General features: G+C 35.3%; 1 protein-coding gene across 2 annotated transcripts in view; it reads right to left on the bottom strand.

Annotated features, from left to right (window-relative positions):
• The window catches only part of LOC125813573 (uncharacterized), a 44458-nt gene extending 29679 nt beyond the window's left edge, over positions 1-14779 (bottom strand). Inside the window, exons 1-6 of one of the 2 annotated variants that reach the window (XM_049493048.1) lie at positions 14400-14779; positions 7857-8100; positions 6958-7063; positions 6724-6865; positions 6247-6511; positions 5596-5963 (exon numbers count right to left, since the gene is read on the bottom strand). In XM_049493048.1, the coding sequence (XP_049349005.1) occupies positions 5596-5963; positions 6247-6511; positions 6724-6865; positions 6958-7063; positions 7857-8100; positions 14400-14682 (1408 nt within the window). In that variant the 5' untranslated portion in view covers positions 14683-14779. Of the gene's footprint in view, positions 1-5595; positions 5964-6246; positions 6512-6723; positions 6866-6957; positions 7064-7856; positions 8101-14399 lie in introns of those variants that run through there. The other variant, XM_049493049.1, reaches the window with a different exon arrangement.
• Between the last annotated feature and the right edge of the window lie 3227 nt (positions 14780-18006).

Here is an 18006-nt window from a genome sequence, read left to right as displayed (position 1 = left end):
GGGACTATCTTCTGGAGAGCATTTTTTTTTTTGTTGTAGTGCGATGTTGGAGCAGCTCCTCAGGAAATATGAACACTTTAAGGTAGGGACAAGCCATTTTTCGGCATTGAATCTGGTCAGGAAGAACAAGTTGTTCCGATTCTGGGGAAAAGATTCATCTTCCAATTTTCTCATATCATGGCCCGGCGCATGAGTCACTTTCCGGCAACTTTCAGACTTCGTTCTTTAGTCCGTGGGGACCGTCTTGTGGTTCCGTACCCATCCATACCATTTTTTACAATTCCAACCACTTATACTTTCCCTGATGAGTTTTTCGGTGAGTTCCAACAGTGTTGCGACTATAATTTTCCTGCTATGTTCACTGTGAGAATCTGACCTGACCCATCTCGATTCTAACCACCTCCAATGCCACCAGCAGCTTTTCCACCAGTTTTCACCAATTCCAACATCTCATTTTTCTGGAAATCCTGTACTGAGGCTCGCCTGAAGCTATTGCTTACAATCTTCTGTTAAGTTGAGGTGCAAAGGTCAAGGTAATCACAAAGGCTAGTGAAGTTGATGAAAAGGCCCATGTACAGTTGAAGAAGGTTGACACTCAACTATGTAGTCTCTTGTGGAGATCTATCAATTCCAAATAGTTCACCTTTTTCATCCATTCCAGACATATTATTCAATTTGGAAAAAGGTTCACACTTTATACAGTCATAACAAATCTAGTTTTATGATGTGATATCTTGAATGACAAACTTAAAAAATTAGGAATTGGATACTCTACTTACTTGGGACAAGCACAGGCAGTCGTGAAGAAAAACGATAAGCTGATGCCAGTTACTGCAAGTGTTGATAAAACAACAAAAACAACGACAAAAGATGTTTCTAGTTCTCTTACACTTGTTGGACTTTCTAATAACCTTGATTCAGTACATGACCAGATTTTGGCCTATCCAACTGTTCTATAGTTGATGAAGTATTCTCTCAATTACTTCATCTTGTTGCAGCACCCAATCACATAATGATCTCATCACAAGTAGTAGATTCCTAAGTTCTCGCATATCAGACAATGGAAACTCTTGACCCAAGTGCAGTTATTGTTGTAGACTTGGCCACACTCTTAAAGTATCTTGTTCTCTGCATGGTCAACCACCCAAAAATGCACACGTTGCTCAAACTGACACTACAAGTAATCAAGGGTTTTCTTTATCTAAAGGGGAATATAATGAGTTCCTTTATTATAGAGCAAGTAAGCAAACATTTCCATAAGTAGCCTCTGTTGCTCAGAATGATACTTTATTTGTTGGTAATTCTTTTGCTTGTGTTTCACAATCTAGTACTCTTGGACCGTTGGTTGTGGACTCGGGCACTTCAGATCATATTTTTGGCAAACATTGTTTATTCAGTAATAAATCACCACGCTGCATACTATGCTTCAGTAAGTGGTAATTTGGTATCTTGGAAACACAAAAAACAGAGTGTTGTTGCTTGATCTAGTGCAGAAGTAGAATATCGAGCAATGGCTATGGGAACAAGTGAGCTAATTTGGATCAACCAATTGCTCAGAGAATTAAAATTTGGAAAAGTTAGTCAGATGGAACTTGTATGTGATAATCAAGTTTCCCTTCATATTGCATCAAATCTAGTATTCCATGAGAGGACTAAGCACACTGAGGCTGAATGTCACTTTGTCAAATAAAAGATATTCTTTGGAGATATGTTGTTGTTTTAAAAATAATAATTGGTAAACTGTATACCCCAGCATTAAGGGTATGCTGGCAACCTCCAAAAAGTTGCAAAGTTCCTAACAAGTCTACAAGTTAATCTATATCCTTTATACAAGTTATAGAGATACAATGCATTTCCATTTAACTTTCTGATTGGAATTGGATCTGTTTTCAAAGCTTCCACCATCTCTATCCTCTTTTACTTCTCCCATTCTGATCCAGCGGCTTAGAAAATCAGTTGTATGTTCAGGCATGATCCACCTAGTATTTGTGAGGTTGAGAAGAAGTGTCTGCAGTGGAGTAGTGAAGTTGCAATGTAGGTACAAATGCTTGTTTGTTTCCTCTGTTTTGTTACAGAGAAAACACCTTGACACCAGTTGCATTCTTTTCTTCTGTAGCGCTTCTTGTGTAAGGCAAGCTCTCAATACCACCAGCCATGTGAAACATTTCACCTTGGTAGGAGAAAGACTTTTCAGATATAACTACATGGGAACTGAAATCTCCCAACTTGGTCAGTCATCTCCTTTTTGTATGCGCTGTTAACTGTATAACATCCATCCTTGCTATGCTCCCAGATAATTGTCTCAGTCAGTTGGGAAGCCCTCAAAAGTTGTTAGTTTCCAGAAGAGATGCCACCCTGTGCACTTCCCAATCATTCATAAGTCTCCTAAAAGACAGATCCCACCCCTGGGGTGACCAACACTCAATTCACTTTTGCTTCAGGATTGTGCACTAAGTGAACACATCTGGGAAAAAAATCCATGAGAGGGATTTGATCAATCCAAGCTTCTTTCCAGAATTGGATCTCATTACCATCTCCAACCTTTAGTCTCAGATTTGCTTTCATCAAGGGCCAAAGATTCCTTATAGCTCTCCAAACTCCAACTCCTAAGGTTCTGTAACTATCTTTGTCCACCAAGGATTTGTTTCACCAAATTTTGCCTTAATAACCTCCTTCCATAGAGCATGTTTGTTCACCCTTTTAGTTTACCAATAGTTTTATGCATGGAAAATTTAATCAGAAAGTTGATTAAATCAACAACTATTATTTATGTTTTTTAGTTTTCTCCGTAGGTCCTCTGTAAAAGGTGTTTTCCCTGTAGCAGTTGTTTTCCTCCACTTTCTCATTTCAATTGTAGTAGGAAGTTATTTCCTTGTTATTAGGTGGGTGGTTAATCCACCAATGTTGTATTTAAGTTATTTTAATTCAATGGAAAGGGAGCAAAAAGTTAATCAAGTTTTTGAGTACTTCAAACTCAAGAGATCGCAGGTTCTCTTAACGAACTAGCACCATAGGTCATAGGAAGAAAACATTTGATTTCACACTACATCGCCCCATAACCAGATCCATATCAGGGGACCATAACAACTTGGTATCAGAGCCGGGAGTTATGAGAGATCTAATCCAACAACAATTAGCACAATTATTGACTTTGTTCCAAGAAGAGCGTGCAACCAATTTAGCAAGGCATGAAGCCATAAATGCTTGCTTGGATGCACTAACGAAGGATTTAGCAAATTCAAAGGCAGATGTTGAAGCAACTGAAAATGGCAGTCACAATCGAGGTTGGAAAGGTAAAGAAGTGGTTGCAGGCTCAGGATCAGAATCAGATGGGAATTCTATGATTCCTAAATATACAAAGTTGGATTTTCCACGATTTCATGGCCACGAAGACCCCTTGGGATGGCTGAATAGGTGTGAGCATTTCTTTCGACACCAACATATACTAGAAGAAGAAAAAATTGGACTCACTTCTTTTCATTTGGAAGGAATTGCACAACACTGGTTTCTTCAACTAGAGAAAGATATGCCTCAATGCACTTAGGATGAGTTCAAACGTCAATGCAACCTTCGTTTTGGACCACCAATTAGAAGTCAAAAGTTGGGAGAATTGGCCAAGTTATGCCAAATTGGATCTGTGGTAGATTACCAAGAAAAGTTTGAGCAATTGGTTTCACAGGCTGGTACTCTTACACAAGCGCAAAAAATTGAACTTTACATTAGTGATCTTGCTGATTATATAGCAATTGAGGTAGAGTTGCATAATCCTCCAGATTTGGCTACGGCTATGAGTATTTCCCGACTTTATGAACGCAAAGAACAACCCCTTGGTTCGCAATTGTTAGATGTCTGTAAATCAAAGACAACAGATTTCTCACCTCAACAACCCACTAGATTTGTGAAGAAATTGACCAGATCTGAAATGGATGAAAGACGACTTAAGGGACTTTGTTTCAATTGCGACGAACTATTCACTCGGGGCCATCAGTGCAAGAGATTGTTCTGGATTGATTTCATTAACAATGAAGAAGAATTACTTTCCACACTTAGCGCTTGAAGGGGAGAGTAATGTTAGCACCCTTTTAGTCTACCAATAGTTTTATGCATGGAAAATTAAGTTGATTAAATCAACTATTATTTATGTTTTTTAGTTTTCTCTGTAGATCCTCTGTAAAAGGTGTTTTCCCTGTAGCAGTTGTTTTATTGTAGTAGTTATTAGCAGTAAGGAGGTTATTCCTCCACTTTCTCATTTCAGTTGTAGTAGGAAGTTATTTCCTTGTTATTAGGTGGGTGGTTAATCCACCAATGTTGTATTTAAGTTATTTTAATTCAATGGAAAGGGAGCAGAAAATTAATCAAGTTTTTGAGTACTTCAAACTCAAGAGATCGCAGGTTCTCTTTTAACGAACCAGCACCATAGGTCATAGGAAGAAAACATTTGATTTCACACTACATCGCCCCATAACCAGATCCATATCAGGGGACCATAACAATGTTCCTCACCATTGTATCTCCATAGCCATTTCATCATTAGACAATTATTCTGTATACTTAAGTTCCTGATTACCAAACCACCCCTCTTCTTGTTCAATAATATGTTTCCCACTTCACCAACTTGTAGCCACTTCCTTCTTTACATGCTTCCCATAGAAAAGTCCTCCTTAGTTTGTCCAGTTTTTTGACAATCTTGGAGGATAATAGAAAAAAGTGAATCACATATGTGGGAAGAGAGTCTAGCAACGATTTAATCAAAGTGAGTGTACACCGAAAAGAAAAATATTGGGTTTTCCATCTAGCTAACTTTTTCTCTGTTTTCTCCATTATACCATCGCGTATCTCTACTGCTTGGTGCTTATTTTCCAATGGCATGCCAAGATAAGTCATTGGCAGATTCTCCACTTCGCATCCCAAAATATTTGCCAATTCTTAAATATGTGAGACTGCCTTATTGGGAATTAAACTGATTTTACCCTAATTAACTCATCTTTGGAGATATTGTTACACAACCACCACAACTAACATCTTCGCCACCAGTCACCACCTCGACCATCGACCACCACCATCGCTAACAAGTTGTTAACAACAACATCCACTGCACAACCACCAATATCAACCATCTCTATTGTTTTTTTTTGAGAATGGTAACAGAACCATCTCTATTGCAAATCATCTCCATCAGCCATCATCCCACAGTTGTCACCTTTGGCCACCACCAAAACCGCCATCAGCTACCATAACACAATTACTACTGCCAATCCACTAACCACAATTATGAATTATCATCACCGACCCACTGTCGCCAACTACCACCATCATTAGCTTTTGGAGTGTGTTTCATCACATAAGCAGTTTTCACAATATAATGTAAATTAATATTTTTTCTAATTGTTCGGATATGAGATTTAATTCTTCATTTATTAAATTTTATATTGATTAATTTTTAAATAAAGATAAAATTAAACAAATTTAGATGTTGATACAAACCGTTTTAATTATTCCATGTTCAAATCTCTTCCCGATTCCCGAATTACTTGTTTCCCTCTCATAGTCATTTGTGGTCTCACAAGTAAGAAGATGAAGAGCACTCAAATTTACCTGAATGTTGAGAAATATAATTACTATCTCCTGAAGATAAGCAATTGAATTTTTTCATTCCTGCATGGGGTTTCTTCGCTACTGCCTGCATTGAATCATTCAATCTAACTGGAAGGATAACAGCTGCCATGTTATCCATACTACCCTTTTCAAAAGCAGCATTCACTATGCAGTCAGCTAAGGAGTATGAACATGAATAAGCGAGTTCTGATTGCACAGCGAAATCAGCGTGTAAATTCCATAATATGTCACAAATATCCTGTGAGCTAAGCTTTTCAAAAACGCCATCAGATGCTGCCACCAAATAGCAGTCGTTGTCTGTCAAAGGTTGCCAATCAGTGACTTCAGGAGCAGATATAACACCATAACTGATAAAAACATGAAGAAATTGATTAGTCATATGTCAAGTTAAAATAAGTCTCTTGAAATTTCCTAGTTTACTAGCACTGTACAGGAAAAATAAAGCGGATGAATCAATGCATGTCTTCTAGTTCAACAGTTAAATACACAGATCAATCAAAGCATGCATCCAACTTCACCAATTAAGATGCACAAAAATTTATGCACACATCCAAGTCCAACACAAATCTGCAGATGAAGCAATGGTGGGAATATATTTACAAAGATCTTCCTGCAAAGTGTGAAACTTACCTTTTAAAATAAACATCACCTATTGCTCTAGAAACAGCCAATTGACCATTAACCCTAGCTACGCCGCCCCACTTAGAAACATGTCCTCCTGCCGTCTCCACTCGAGACCTCTCATCATCCCTATCTGGATGGTGGTCTCTAGTCAGTTCCTTAGCAATCAGAAAAGGCCACTGGTCAGGAGCTGCCAACTTGAAGCTTCGGAAGTTCTTCACAGGTTCGAAAATTCCAAAGCCTCTTGTTTGCCTATACAACCTCAATAAATTAGCTGCAAGCAAAAATGGATTAAGATAACTACCTCCGCTAACAGTCCACACACTGAAAGAGCCCACCACAATGGCCTTAATCCAAGTTTAGAGGCATTCCATTGCTCACTAAAATATGAGTTTTGTTATAATTAAGGACATTATATATAACATATGAGTATAGAGCACAGAGATTATTACTAGACATAGAGCCTGAAAGAAGGACTTTTCTAACCTTTAGACTCTTCTTGAGATTTAAATTCTTCAGAGCATAAAAATGCCTTTGAATCTCCAATATTGGCAACTAAAATTTGATTTTCTGCCGTAAGAATAACTGTGGCGGTAGAGCCAGAACCAAAATTGTGTCTAAAAGCATCCTTCAAAATCAGACAAGTTTAAATTAAGACAAATAATAATAAAGATTTAACTCCGATCAACCTAACAAAAAAGATACAACTTAAGAGATTACCCTTGAAAATGCAGAGTCAATATCATCAATTGCCCTTAGCAATGCTTCCCTCAATATTTCCAAGTGAAAAGATCGATCAATGATTGATGAAACAGTCAGCTTGAGCCTACAGAGAAAAAATTACAGTTTTCCTAGGATAAGTACATCATGAAATTAGTTTGGACAATATGAGATGCCATTGGATAAGTAAATACAGATAATGAAACCCTATAATAGCAAATAAAATCAAAAAGTAGACTATAGCTTAAAATATCATTCAAGTTTAGACTTAAAATTACACATATAATAAAGTAAGATTATTCGACCTGCTTTGAGTTTTTTTTTTTTTTCTTGAGCCAAGGGTCTAACAGAAACAACCACTCTACCTCTCAAGGTAGGGGTAAGGTTTGTGTACACTCTACCCTCCCCAGAGGATTACACTAGGTATGTTGTTGTATATAATAAGTAAGATTATTCCCCTTTGACACAGTAATATTGAGGATCTAAGGAAGGATCATCTACTCTCACTGCCATGTTCCTGTATGCAGAATTAAACTAGCAATGCTGCAGCAGCCAGTAAAAGACTCCATAAAAGGAATCAGGAACTTTTGCTCGTCTTTGTCAAGCCTTGGATATAATCAACAAAGGTGCCCTACTTTTTTCTATGTTTTTGTTTACTTGTTTAGTGAGTTTTCTATAGAATAGTGGAAAAGAGGGGCAGTCCACAGCATTCTTTAAAGTATGTTTGTTGGTTTTCATGTGTTTACCATGAAAAAGGGACTGAACGACATATCACCTTACAAACAACTTTTCCACGTTTCAATGTCTCATAATTGATAAGAGCTATTTTAGTAAAAAGAAATATGTTTGCTTTCGAGAGGACAACGAAAAAGCAGAGAGTGTAGGTATGTAGAAGACACCTCCCAACGTTCAACTCATCCAGCTCCCAGTTCAGGTCTCGAAGAGTACTCTGTCCTCTTTCATTTGGCAAGAGCCCAATCATTTTCCTTGAAAGAGCTGAAAATGTTGCATCAAGAAGAAAAAATGTATGCAATGTGAAATACTGTAGCAATAGCTTTGATGCCATTTCACTTGCTTCATCACCATTATGACCATCAAAAACTGCGACAACACCAACAGTAACCTCAGTAATACCATCACTACCTGCATAATATAAGAAAATTTTAGAGAAAATAGTGAACCATAAGGAGAAATAAGAACATAGTGTGAGAAATAAAGACTCAGGAAATTATTACTAAATTATGTATTCCACATTATTATACCGAACCCTATTTATAGACACTGCATTACGATCTTTCTCCACGTAGGACAGAATAAACAATCGTATTCCTATTCCTATTCTAACACTCCCCCTCAAGCTAGTGCACGCAAGTCATATGTAACAAACTTATTCCAGAGTACCAATAGGAGACTTGGTGAAAATGTTTGCAAGTTAATCACTTGACTTAAAAATTTTGTAACAATACTACCGAGAATATCTTTTCTTTGACAAAATGACAATCACTGTGCTTAGTCCTCTCATAAAATACCAGATTTGATGCGATAGGAAGGACCGCTTGGTTATCACACTCACACACAAGTTCCATCTAACTAATTTCCCCAAATTTTAGTTCTCTGAGCAACTGTTTATTCCAAACTAGTTCAAAGTTTCCTGATGTCATAGCTCGAAATCCTACTTCAACACTAGATCGAGAAACCACACTATGTTTCTTACACTTCCAGGACACCAAATTACCTCCAACTAAAACACAATATCCGAATATAGAACACGTCTATCAAAAGGTGCCCAATCAACATTTGTATATCCGATGATCTGCTTATCGCCTTGATCCTCGAAGAGTAGTCTTTTACCTGGAGCTGACTTTATATATCGGAGAATCCAAACACTAGATCTTAATGACTATCACAAGGAAAATCCATAAACTGACTCACAACACTCATAGGAAAAGAAATATCAAGTTTAGTCACAGTGAGATAATTTAACTTACCAACCAACCGTCTATATCTTCCGGGATCACTGAGTGGTTCCCTTGTCCTAGCAGGAGTTTAGCACTCCGATCCATAGGAGCATCAATGGGTCTACATCCCATCATACATACCTTTACAAAAATGTCTAAGGCATACTTTCTTTGTGAAATAATATTACTTGATCTGGACTGAGCAACCTTAATTCGGAGAAAATACTTCAGCCTAGTGAGGTCTTTAGTCTAAGAATGTTGAAAGAGATGTTGATTTGTCGGTGATAACAATATCATCAACATAAACCACCTAATAAATACACACATTTGATGCGGAACGCAATAAAACACAAAATGATCAACTTCACAAAGACTCATGCCAAACTCCCAAATGTGAAGCAAACATCTGTTCAATCATAGCCTGCCTCCATCTTGGATGTGGAAGTGCTTCACATGTTTGCGGCATAGGGATGAAAATAGAGGACAAAGATGATATAAACGCATAATTGGGTGATGATAGACAATGATAACTTAAAAAGGTATAATGGAGGTTGGTATTATGAGTGGATCTTAAACATTTCGGAAATGCAGTCGATTGACTAGGAGGAGACAAGTCTGCAGTAGGTGCAAGGTCCGACACATGACATGAATCATTTGGTCCTGATGTTGGATGAGGATGACGATAATAAGGTCAAAAATGGCATTATGACTAGGAATGTAAAAGTAACTGTAGATTCCTCAAAAAGTCTGAATAGGTAAGACCTCGAAAATATAATGATGATAGGAAGAAGATGTAAATTAAGGTCGAGACTCAAAATATTTGACATTGGCTGACTTAAGGTACTGATGAATGTGCAAGTAACAACAATAACCATTTTGAACCCAAAAATAACCAAGAAAGAAACATTTGAGAGCACATGGGGCTAATTGATCTTATCCCGAAGCTAAGCAATGAACAAGACATGTTCCTAAAGAAACAAGGAGAATGAGAGCATAAAGGTGATTTAGGAAAAACAATATGGACTAAGGAATTTGATTTTGAATGAGAGATTAGGACATCTGATTAATTAAATAGCAAGACGTGAGAACTCCATCGTCCCAAAATTGTAGCGGAACATAGAATTCAATGAGAAGAGTGTGATCAGGCTCAATGAGATGTCTATTCTTCCTTTCTACTACCCCTTTCTATTGAGGGGTATACAGATAAGATGTCTGATGAATAATTCCTTGGTGAGTCATAAACTACCAAAACTTGGAGGATAAGTATTCTAAGACATTATCATACACAAAGTGTGAAGAAGAAACTCCAAATTGGTTTTGCATTTCAACACAAAAACTCTTGAACATAGAAAATAAATTCGGAACGATCTTCCACTTTGAAAATCCAAGTACATCTTGAATAATCATCAATGAAACTAACAAAACAACAAAATCCTAAGTTTGAACCAACTCTACTAGGACCCAAATATCATAATGAACTAATGAAAAAACATCTCAGCACTATATGGAAAGGTAGTGCGGGTATGTTTCCAAATTGACGCAACTAACAATCTAATGTAGATAGGTCGGACGAACTAGGCACCATCTTTTGCAACTTGAATAAACTTGGATATCCAAATGTATGTGAATAGGTCAGGAGGATCTTTAACGAGGCATATTATGGAGGAATTAGGAGAAATACGATAGTAGAGGCCTTGTGATTCAAGCCCTGCGTCAATAGTTTGCCCTATACTGCAGTCTTGCATAACATAGAATCATCATAAATATTATGGTGCAATTTCTAGGGTTTGACAGATGCAAGATTAAAAGAAGAATTAGGGACATAGGGACATAAAGAATAGAGAGTTTTGAAATACAAATGATAAAAGATTACCTTGTCAACTCTTTTAGGTTGTGCTTGGATCCATTGGCTAAAGTAACAACATGAAGATACTAAGAACCCCTGATTACCAACATTGTCAGACTGAGCAATATTTTTTTTTGATAACTGAGAAATCCGTCTGTGACCCGCCACCCTTGGACCAATCACAGCCTTCTAAACTCGGTGGATAATGGGCCCGCCCCTCTACCCTTCTCCACTTAAATACCGGGCTTCGCTTTGCATGGTGTGGGGCTTGAACCTGCGACCTAAGTCACAAATCCTCCACCTTTTGGCACTCAAGCTTGGCCTTGGGGGCGTCAGACTGAGCAATATAAGCAAGGGGTTTGCTATATGTGGCTTGGGACTTTCATGTTGGAGGTCTCAAGTTTGAAACCCCTTGCTAGCGAAAGCTAGGGGTTTACCTACTGGGTCGAGCTCATCGCACCGGGCTTGCCTAGTGCGAGTTACCTCTCCTATGTGGTTTGCGAGCTATTGCATAAGATTAGAGGTTTTACCCTGTGCACACCCAAAGGTGCGCACTGCGGGTTTCCCTTGTCATAAAAAAAAGATACTATGAATAAAAAACATTTGACAAAAGTGATTTGTTACCAAAATATGATAAAAATACATGAGTCCATAACCCACTTCGAAGGGTACTAGACACAGCAACAAAAGTATCAGGTTGTGTGAGGCTACTTGTGGAGATGTCTGCTTACTTGATATGATACTCAAGGAAGTCATTATATTCCTCTTCAGATAATATGAACCCCTGATTACCAACATTGTCAGACTGAGCAATATAAGCAATCTTCAGTGGTCGACCATGCAGTGAATAGCATACGCCACGAGTGTGTCCAAGACTTTTACAATACCTACACTTAGGTCAAGATCTTCCAAAACGACCTCATCCTTATCAATTTTCCATAAACTAAGATATTCAATTTTTTATGGTTTGAGATGTAAGAAAAAATGAGTCAATGGTTGGTGATGAGACCATTGTGTGATTAGGAGTCACGGCAAGGCTAAGTAAACAAGAGAATAGTTCATCAATTGTAGGAACCATAGACTAGCCAAACTCTAATCACACACTGAATCAACATCACTAGAAAGTCCAACAAGTGAAGAATTATAAACAATGTATGTCTATGCTCTTGTTTTTTTCCAGCATTTGTAGTGACCGGTATCAACCTCTTAAATTCCAACATGATTGTTTGTACATGTCTCAAGTAAGTAATTAGACACATGATTCTTGTTTCTTTAAGTTGGTCATCCGTGATATCACATCATAAATATGAGATACGTCATTAGTGTATAAAAACACGAGTCTTTCCCTAAATTGAATAACATGTCTAGAATGGGCGAAACAAGGGCATCAACTTGGAATCAATAGATTGCCACAGGACTACATAATTGAATGTCAATCTTCTCCTACTACATTTTGGCCTTCTAATCTACCTCACTAGCCTTTGCCTTTTCATCTACCAAACTAGCCCTTTTTTGTTAAGTGGTCTATAACACCTTGACTCTTAAACGACAACTAAACCGAGGAAGCGCTAGCTAAATAGTTTGGACTTTCCATTAATAGTTCTGAAGTGATCATAGGGCTCGAACTTTCAATTCCCATGTTTTTTGAGCCAAAAAGACATGGTTGTCTTGAAGGAGGGTCTAAACAAAGAAAGTGACTTTGAGGTTGATGTTGGTCAGGAAAAGTGTCAAAGAAAATCTTTAAGTAGTTCAGGAGCTGGAATCTTCTCAAAGATTGCAAAGAAACTTCAATCGAGTCCCTATAAGTATAATAAAAGTTCACAAAGATTGTTAGAAAACTGGCAAGGGCATTGGATTAGGGTTACGACAATCGAAATTAGCAGAAAATGCAAAGAATAGCTTTGGAAGGGTTGGGAGACTCCCAGGGAAAAGGATCTACTTCAATACGTCGGCTAAAGACTTTTGAGTTGCACGTGGAGACGCATAAAAAGGCTTCTATTGGAGCATTTTCTTGGGCTTGCTCACCAGAGTTCCCTAAACCTTGTGGTAGCGTTGATTTTTGCGCAACACTTACCTAAAGAGAGGTGACACAAAACAGACATTAAATAGTCACCGAAAAAGAAGGCACAACGAATATCTTTTTGTCTCGATGTTTTCTCATGGTTGCTTTGATACCATGTGAGTAATAAAGACTTAGGAAAATATTATTGAATTGTATATTCTACATTATTACACTGAGTCCTATTTATCAACACTACATTACAATCCTTCTCCACGTAAGACACTACATAAAATTCGATTCCTATTCCTATTCTAAAAGTATGTCTACACAACATCGTGAGTAAGGTGGGGTCTTACAATAGGTTAGATTCTACTAGAGCTATTTGAAACTAGTACTACTGGTAGGGCCTAGAAGTTAGAACCAATTTATTGACACTTTAAACTGCCATTGCCTAGGTTAAGCTCCAAAGCATACGTATCTAGTATGCTTAATCTAGAAAATTAAATAGTTCTAAACATCTATGATACTATTCAATTCATCAAATGGGAAGTCCATTTCTCTTTTTTGGTTTATACCAAAGTAGAGTTCATTTTTTGTTCTATAAGGTTTCAAACCTTATCAACTGATCAACTCTACAAAATTTGCAAGGCATCCACTCAAGTTTTCTAAATATTTTTTTTCTACTCCATTCTATAAAGCTAAAGAAACACCATATGGCTCCATATGTTCCCATATGAAATGGGCCCCCACTTTTCATAAATTGTCTTAATTTGACTTAATACCAAGTAATGAAACTTCACATTGTTAGGAGAACTTATGGTTGTAAGCGCTTTAGTTTGTTTTTTATTAAAGCACATGTAAGTGCTTTAGTTTTCTTAAAGTAGAGTAGATAAAGGTTGTATTACAAAACATAAAAGTAGGTCTTATGTATCTTTTAAAGAGTATTATGAGTGAAAATATCTTCTCATAAGAAAATGGACAATGTGATTGCACATATGAGGGACATACAATTTGAGGTGGAAGGAACGCTAAGTAATTTACATCTTCTACTACTATTCTATAAATAACAGCGCAGTGCAAAATTCAGACAACCAAATCAAAAGAAAAAAGAAAAACCTATGAGGAGAAGTCACTGGTCAGGGATTAGAATCAGAATTTGCACTCAACTACACGATCACTTTTGAGAACCCCATTTTGTTTACCCCTAATATTTAATCTAGTAAAGATCTAATAACAAGGAAATGCTATTTTTTCTCCGCCAAGCTGCAACCAACCCACAATTTCCATTTGAAGTTTGATAAACACACAAAAGAGGCTTTGTTTTCTTGATAATTAACACAAACTTTCCCTAATACCTTTTTCTTTATTTCACCAATTTTTCTGTCATTCATAATTTTGCTTTAAATACTCAACTGGAACAATTGATACAATCTAAGACAGAAATAAGTAGTAACATTTTAAAATATGAGTTTTTATGCCATTAAACTAAAAATTGGATTGATTAAACAATAAAAGTCTTGGAGCATGCTAAATTACCAAAAAATAACAATTCATATAATAGGTTCACAGATAAAGTAATGTGCATATTAGCAAACAAAAAATATTCCAAAAGTAAAAGTTGAAACAGAAAATTTACTGGGGAAAGGGATGTGAATATCGAGAGCACAGAGAATTCGATCTTCTTGAGACTTGCGGCGACCTTGATGTAAGGCAGTTTGGCACCTAGCATTCGGTAATTTCGACCATTGTTCCGAACCATATTCTGGCAGCTTCCAGCGAGGGCATTTCGGAGATTTAAACACGGCTGGTGCACCACCTTCTTTATATACCGTCAAACATTTCGATGATTCTCCGTAAGTACATGTACTCACGCAAAGAACAAACCCTAACACAAACCCGAGAAATTCACATAAATCCATCCTCTTCTCTGGTATGTGATCATTCTCTGATCATAGGGAATTGAAATTGCAGAACCTGTGTTTCATGTTATTGAGAAATTGAGAGAAATGAGAGTAACCGGGCGGTGAATTTGAAAAGACGATGCTTTATAGGGATGTGTGGGTCTTGCGGTTTTTTCTCACGTTGGGTCTCTGTACGAATGAAACTGAAAAAGAGTAATCTAGAAGGGAAGTGTGGAGAATTTGCACTAGGTGCCACTTTTACAGTTTTACTACTTTTATTTAAAATCTAGAGGAATTGACACAGATAGACAAGTGTTACATACAATTGGCAACATATAGCCCAATATTAATTAGTAATTAATAAACAAATAAAAAATTGGCACATATTAGCCTAAAAGTAATATATACATTTTCTAAATTATTTTTAAAATAATAAAAGATATTTAATATCATCTCTCTTCTAACTTCCAAATTCCAATCATTACTCCTTAAAACTAGCAAAAAATAATTTATAATTATCTCTCCTTTCAAATTATTACGTATTTTTTTAAAATAATAAAAGAAAATTAATTACATCCTTCTTCTAACTTCCAACCATTTCTCCTTAAAACTAGCAAAAGATTATTCCTCTCTCCTTTCAAATTATTTCGTATTTTCAAAAATAATAAAAGAAAATTAATACCATCTCTATTCTATCTTCCAATCATTCACTTAAAACTAGCAAAATATTGTTTAGAATTATATCTTTTCTTAAAATTAGCAAATAATATTTTGATTATGATAATTCTTATTTCAAAGGTATTCCTATGAGTTCATTACCTGGCAATTATTTTGCCTTTGGAACTCAATCCATATTGAATACATTTGTTTGTATTCATAATAAATTGATATACATTTATATTTATTTGCATTAATATCTTCCAAATTTTACATATGTATACATTTGTATTGGATACGTGCATCCATATTCATTTATAAACTGGTATACATTTGTTTGCATTAATATCTTTCTAATTTTGCATTTGTATTGAATACATTTGTTCGTATTCATAATAAATTTGTATACATTTATTTGCATTAATATCTTTCAAATTTACATAAGTATACATTTGTATTGGATACATTCGTCTATATTCATTTATAAATTGATATACATTTGTTTGCATTAGTACCTTTCCAATTTTACATAGGTATACAGTTGCTTGCATTACTATTTTGGAATGCAATCAACAAAATTCATTAACAAATTTAGAAAAATTTACATTGTTATATATGTGTTCGTTTGTATTCATTAACAAATTTAGATACATTTGTTGGAGACAAAATAAATATTCATTATCAAATTCAATCAATGAAATTCAATATTTAAAAAATTGTCATAAATATATTAATGAATTATTTATTAAAAATTGAAAAAAGGTCAATTCCAGAAACACAAAACGTTGCAATTTTTTGGGGAAGAAAACGTTGTAGAATTATAATACAAATACGAAAGTTTTTCAAAAGAAAAAAAAATCTTGCATCTAACTACAAGATAAAGAATGTAGAAAATTTTAACTTTTTTTAAAAAAAATAACCCAAACAATCAATATAAAAATTTTTTGGTATGATACTATGATTTGATTTACTTATTGTGAAGAGTTATTGTTGTGATTGATCTTTAATGGAAATATTTTAGAGAAGAAAATAGAAACCCTAAACTTGAAAGAGGGAGAAAAAAAAGGAAGAAAGAGAGAAATTGAAAAATACCATAATTCTTTTTGTTTATAAATTATAAGGATAGAGAGAAAAGAAACAATAACAGCAAATGTGCTAACTCCTAGGAAATAGAGAGAGAAAATAAGGAAAATAAATCAATTTTTAATAAAAGAGAATGTGACTATTTAATATCAAATAAATATTAAAACATCTTTTTTTTGCTAAAAAGTTTAAAGTGGGCTATTTGTTGCCAATAAAGACTATGAATTGTCATGCTATGCAATTTTTTCCACTTGGAGCCCGGGGAGGTCAAACTTATATACAACTTACAAGTGTCTATCGCAACTTCAATTGCATTAAAATTTGGAACAAAGTGGTCAAACCGATGTGTGTCAATGCAAACATATGAATATTTTTACAAATCAATTGTTGCACTATAATACTAAGTGCAACTTAACAAACTTAGAGGTCGTTTTGATACGATATATTAGAGAAAGTAATACGTAATATGGTATATAATTTGTTTAAATTTGATTTGGTTACTTTGAAATATTAATATAATGCGCGAAAAAGTTTATATATGCCACTAAATTTTGGAAATTGGGTCAATTATGGCATCTGTCAATAATTGATGTAATATGTTGTTCTTATTTTACCATTGGTCCAAATATACCCTTATTTATTAATGGTTGAAGTTTTCCAATACGTGACTTTTTCATATATACAAAACAAAAGGCTTAAATTAAACCATTTTGCAAAGTTCAAGAACAAATTTGAGACTTTTGTCAGGTAGAAAAAGGTTCCTTATGGGAAAGCTTTTGCAGTTAATGAAGAGTAAATTTTAGGCATAGCAAACATAAAAATCATATTTGTATGCTATAACTATAGTTTGCATAATTGCGCTCTATAGCAAACTTTATGTTTGCTATGGAGCATCAGATTTGTATAAATCGTTGTCACTCTCGTCTGTTTAAAAGGGCAGCGATTATGTATGTATATCGGTTAGATAACTGTATATATATATAACTATTATGCACATGTATCAATGATTGTGTTTGTATATCTGCATAAAATTTGAATTTGTATACAATCAAATCGAAATAAAACATTTGTATATCAAATCTCTCTCGCTTTATACAACACATATTATACATTGTAATTATTTGTATAATTTGTGTTTGTATAAAGCGAGAAAGAGAGAAAGGCAAAAGAGAACTGGTAGGGAAAGATCTGTATTTGTATAGTTATAAGTGTATGGGACGAAAATATATATATTTGTATATACAGTTTTCTCTCGCTTTATACAAACACAAACGCAATTTCTACAGTTGTGTTTGTATAAAGTGAGAGGGCGAGGGAGTGTGGCGAGAGAGATTCTCTGTGGAAAGAGGCGAATGATAAGTGTTTGCTATGGATTACAATTAAATGAAACCGTGGTTATAACATTTAATTTGATTTAATAGTTTGTTATTTTATACATTTTTCTCATTAATGAATAAGGGTATTTGGGCAAATTTTATAACGATGGGACATATTTTACCTTACTAATTTACCGATGATATACATAGACTATTTTTCAAAGTTCAGTAATATATTTGAACTTTTTTGCCTATTTACAAGATATAGTAAGTTGACTCCAAATTA

The sequence above is a fragment of the Solanum verrucosum genome, unplaced genomic scaffold (genome assembly GCF_900185275.1).
Source record: "Solanum verrucosum unplaced genomic scaffold, falcon-dt-bn FXZP01000235.1, whole genome shotgun sequence".
In the NCBI taxonomy this organism is placed as follows: domain Eukaryota; kingdom Viridiplantae; phylum Streptophyta; class Magnoliopsida; order Solanales; family Solanaceae; genus Solanum; species Solanum verrucosum.
Note: the sequence above shows the minus strand (reverse complement) of the source record. Positions and strands in the feature narration are given on the sequence as shown.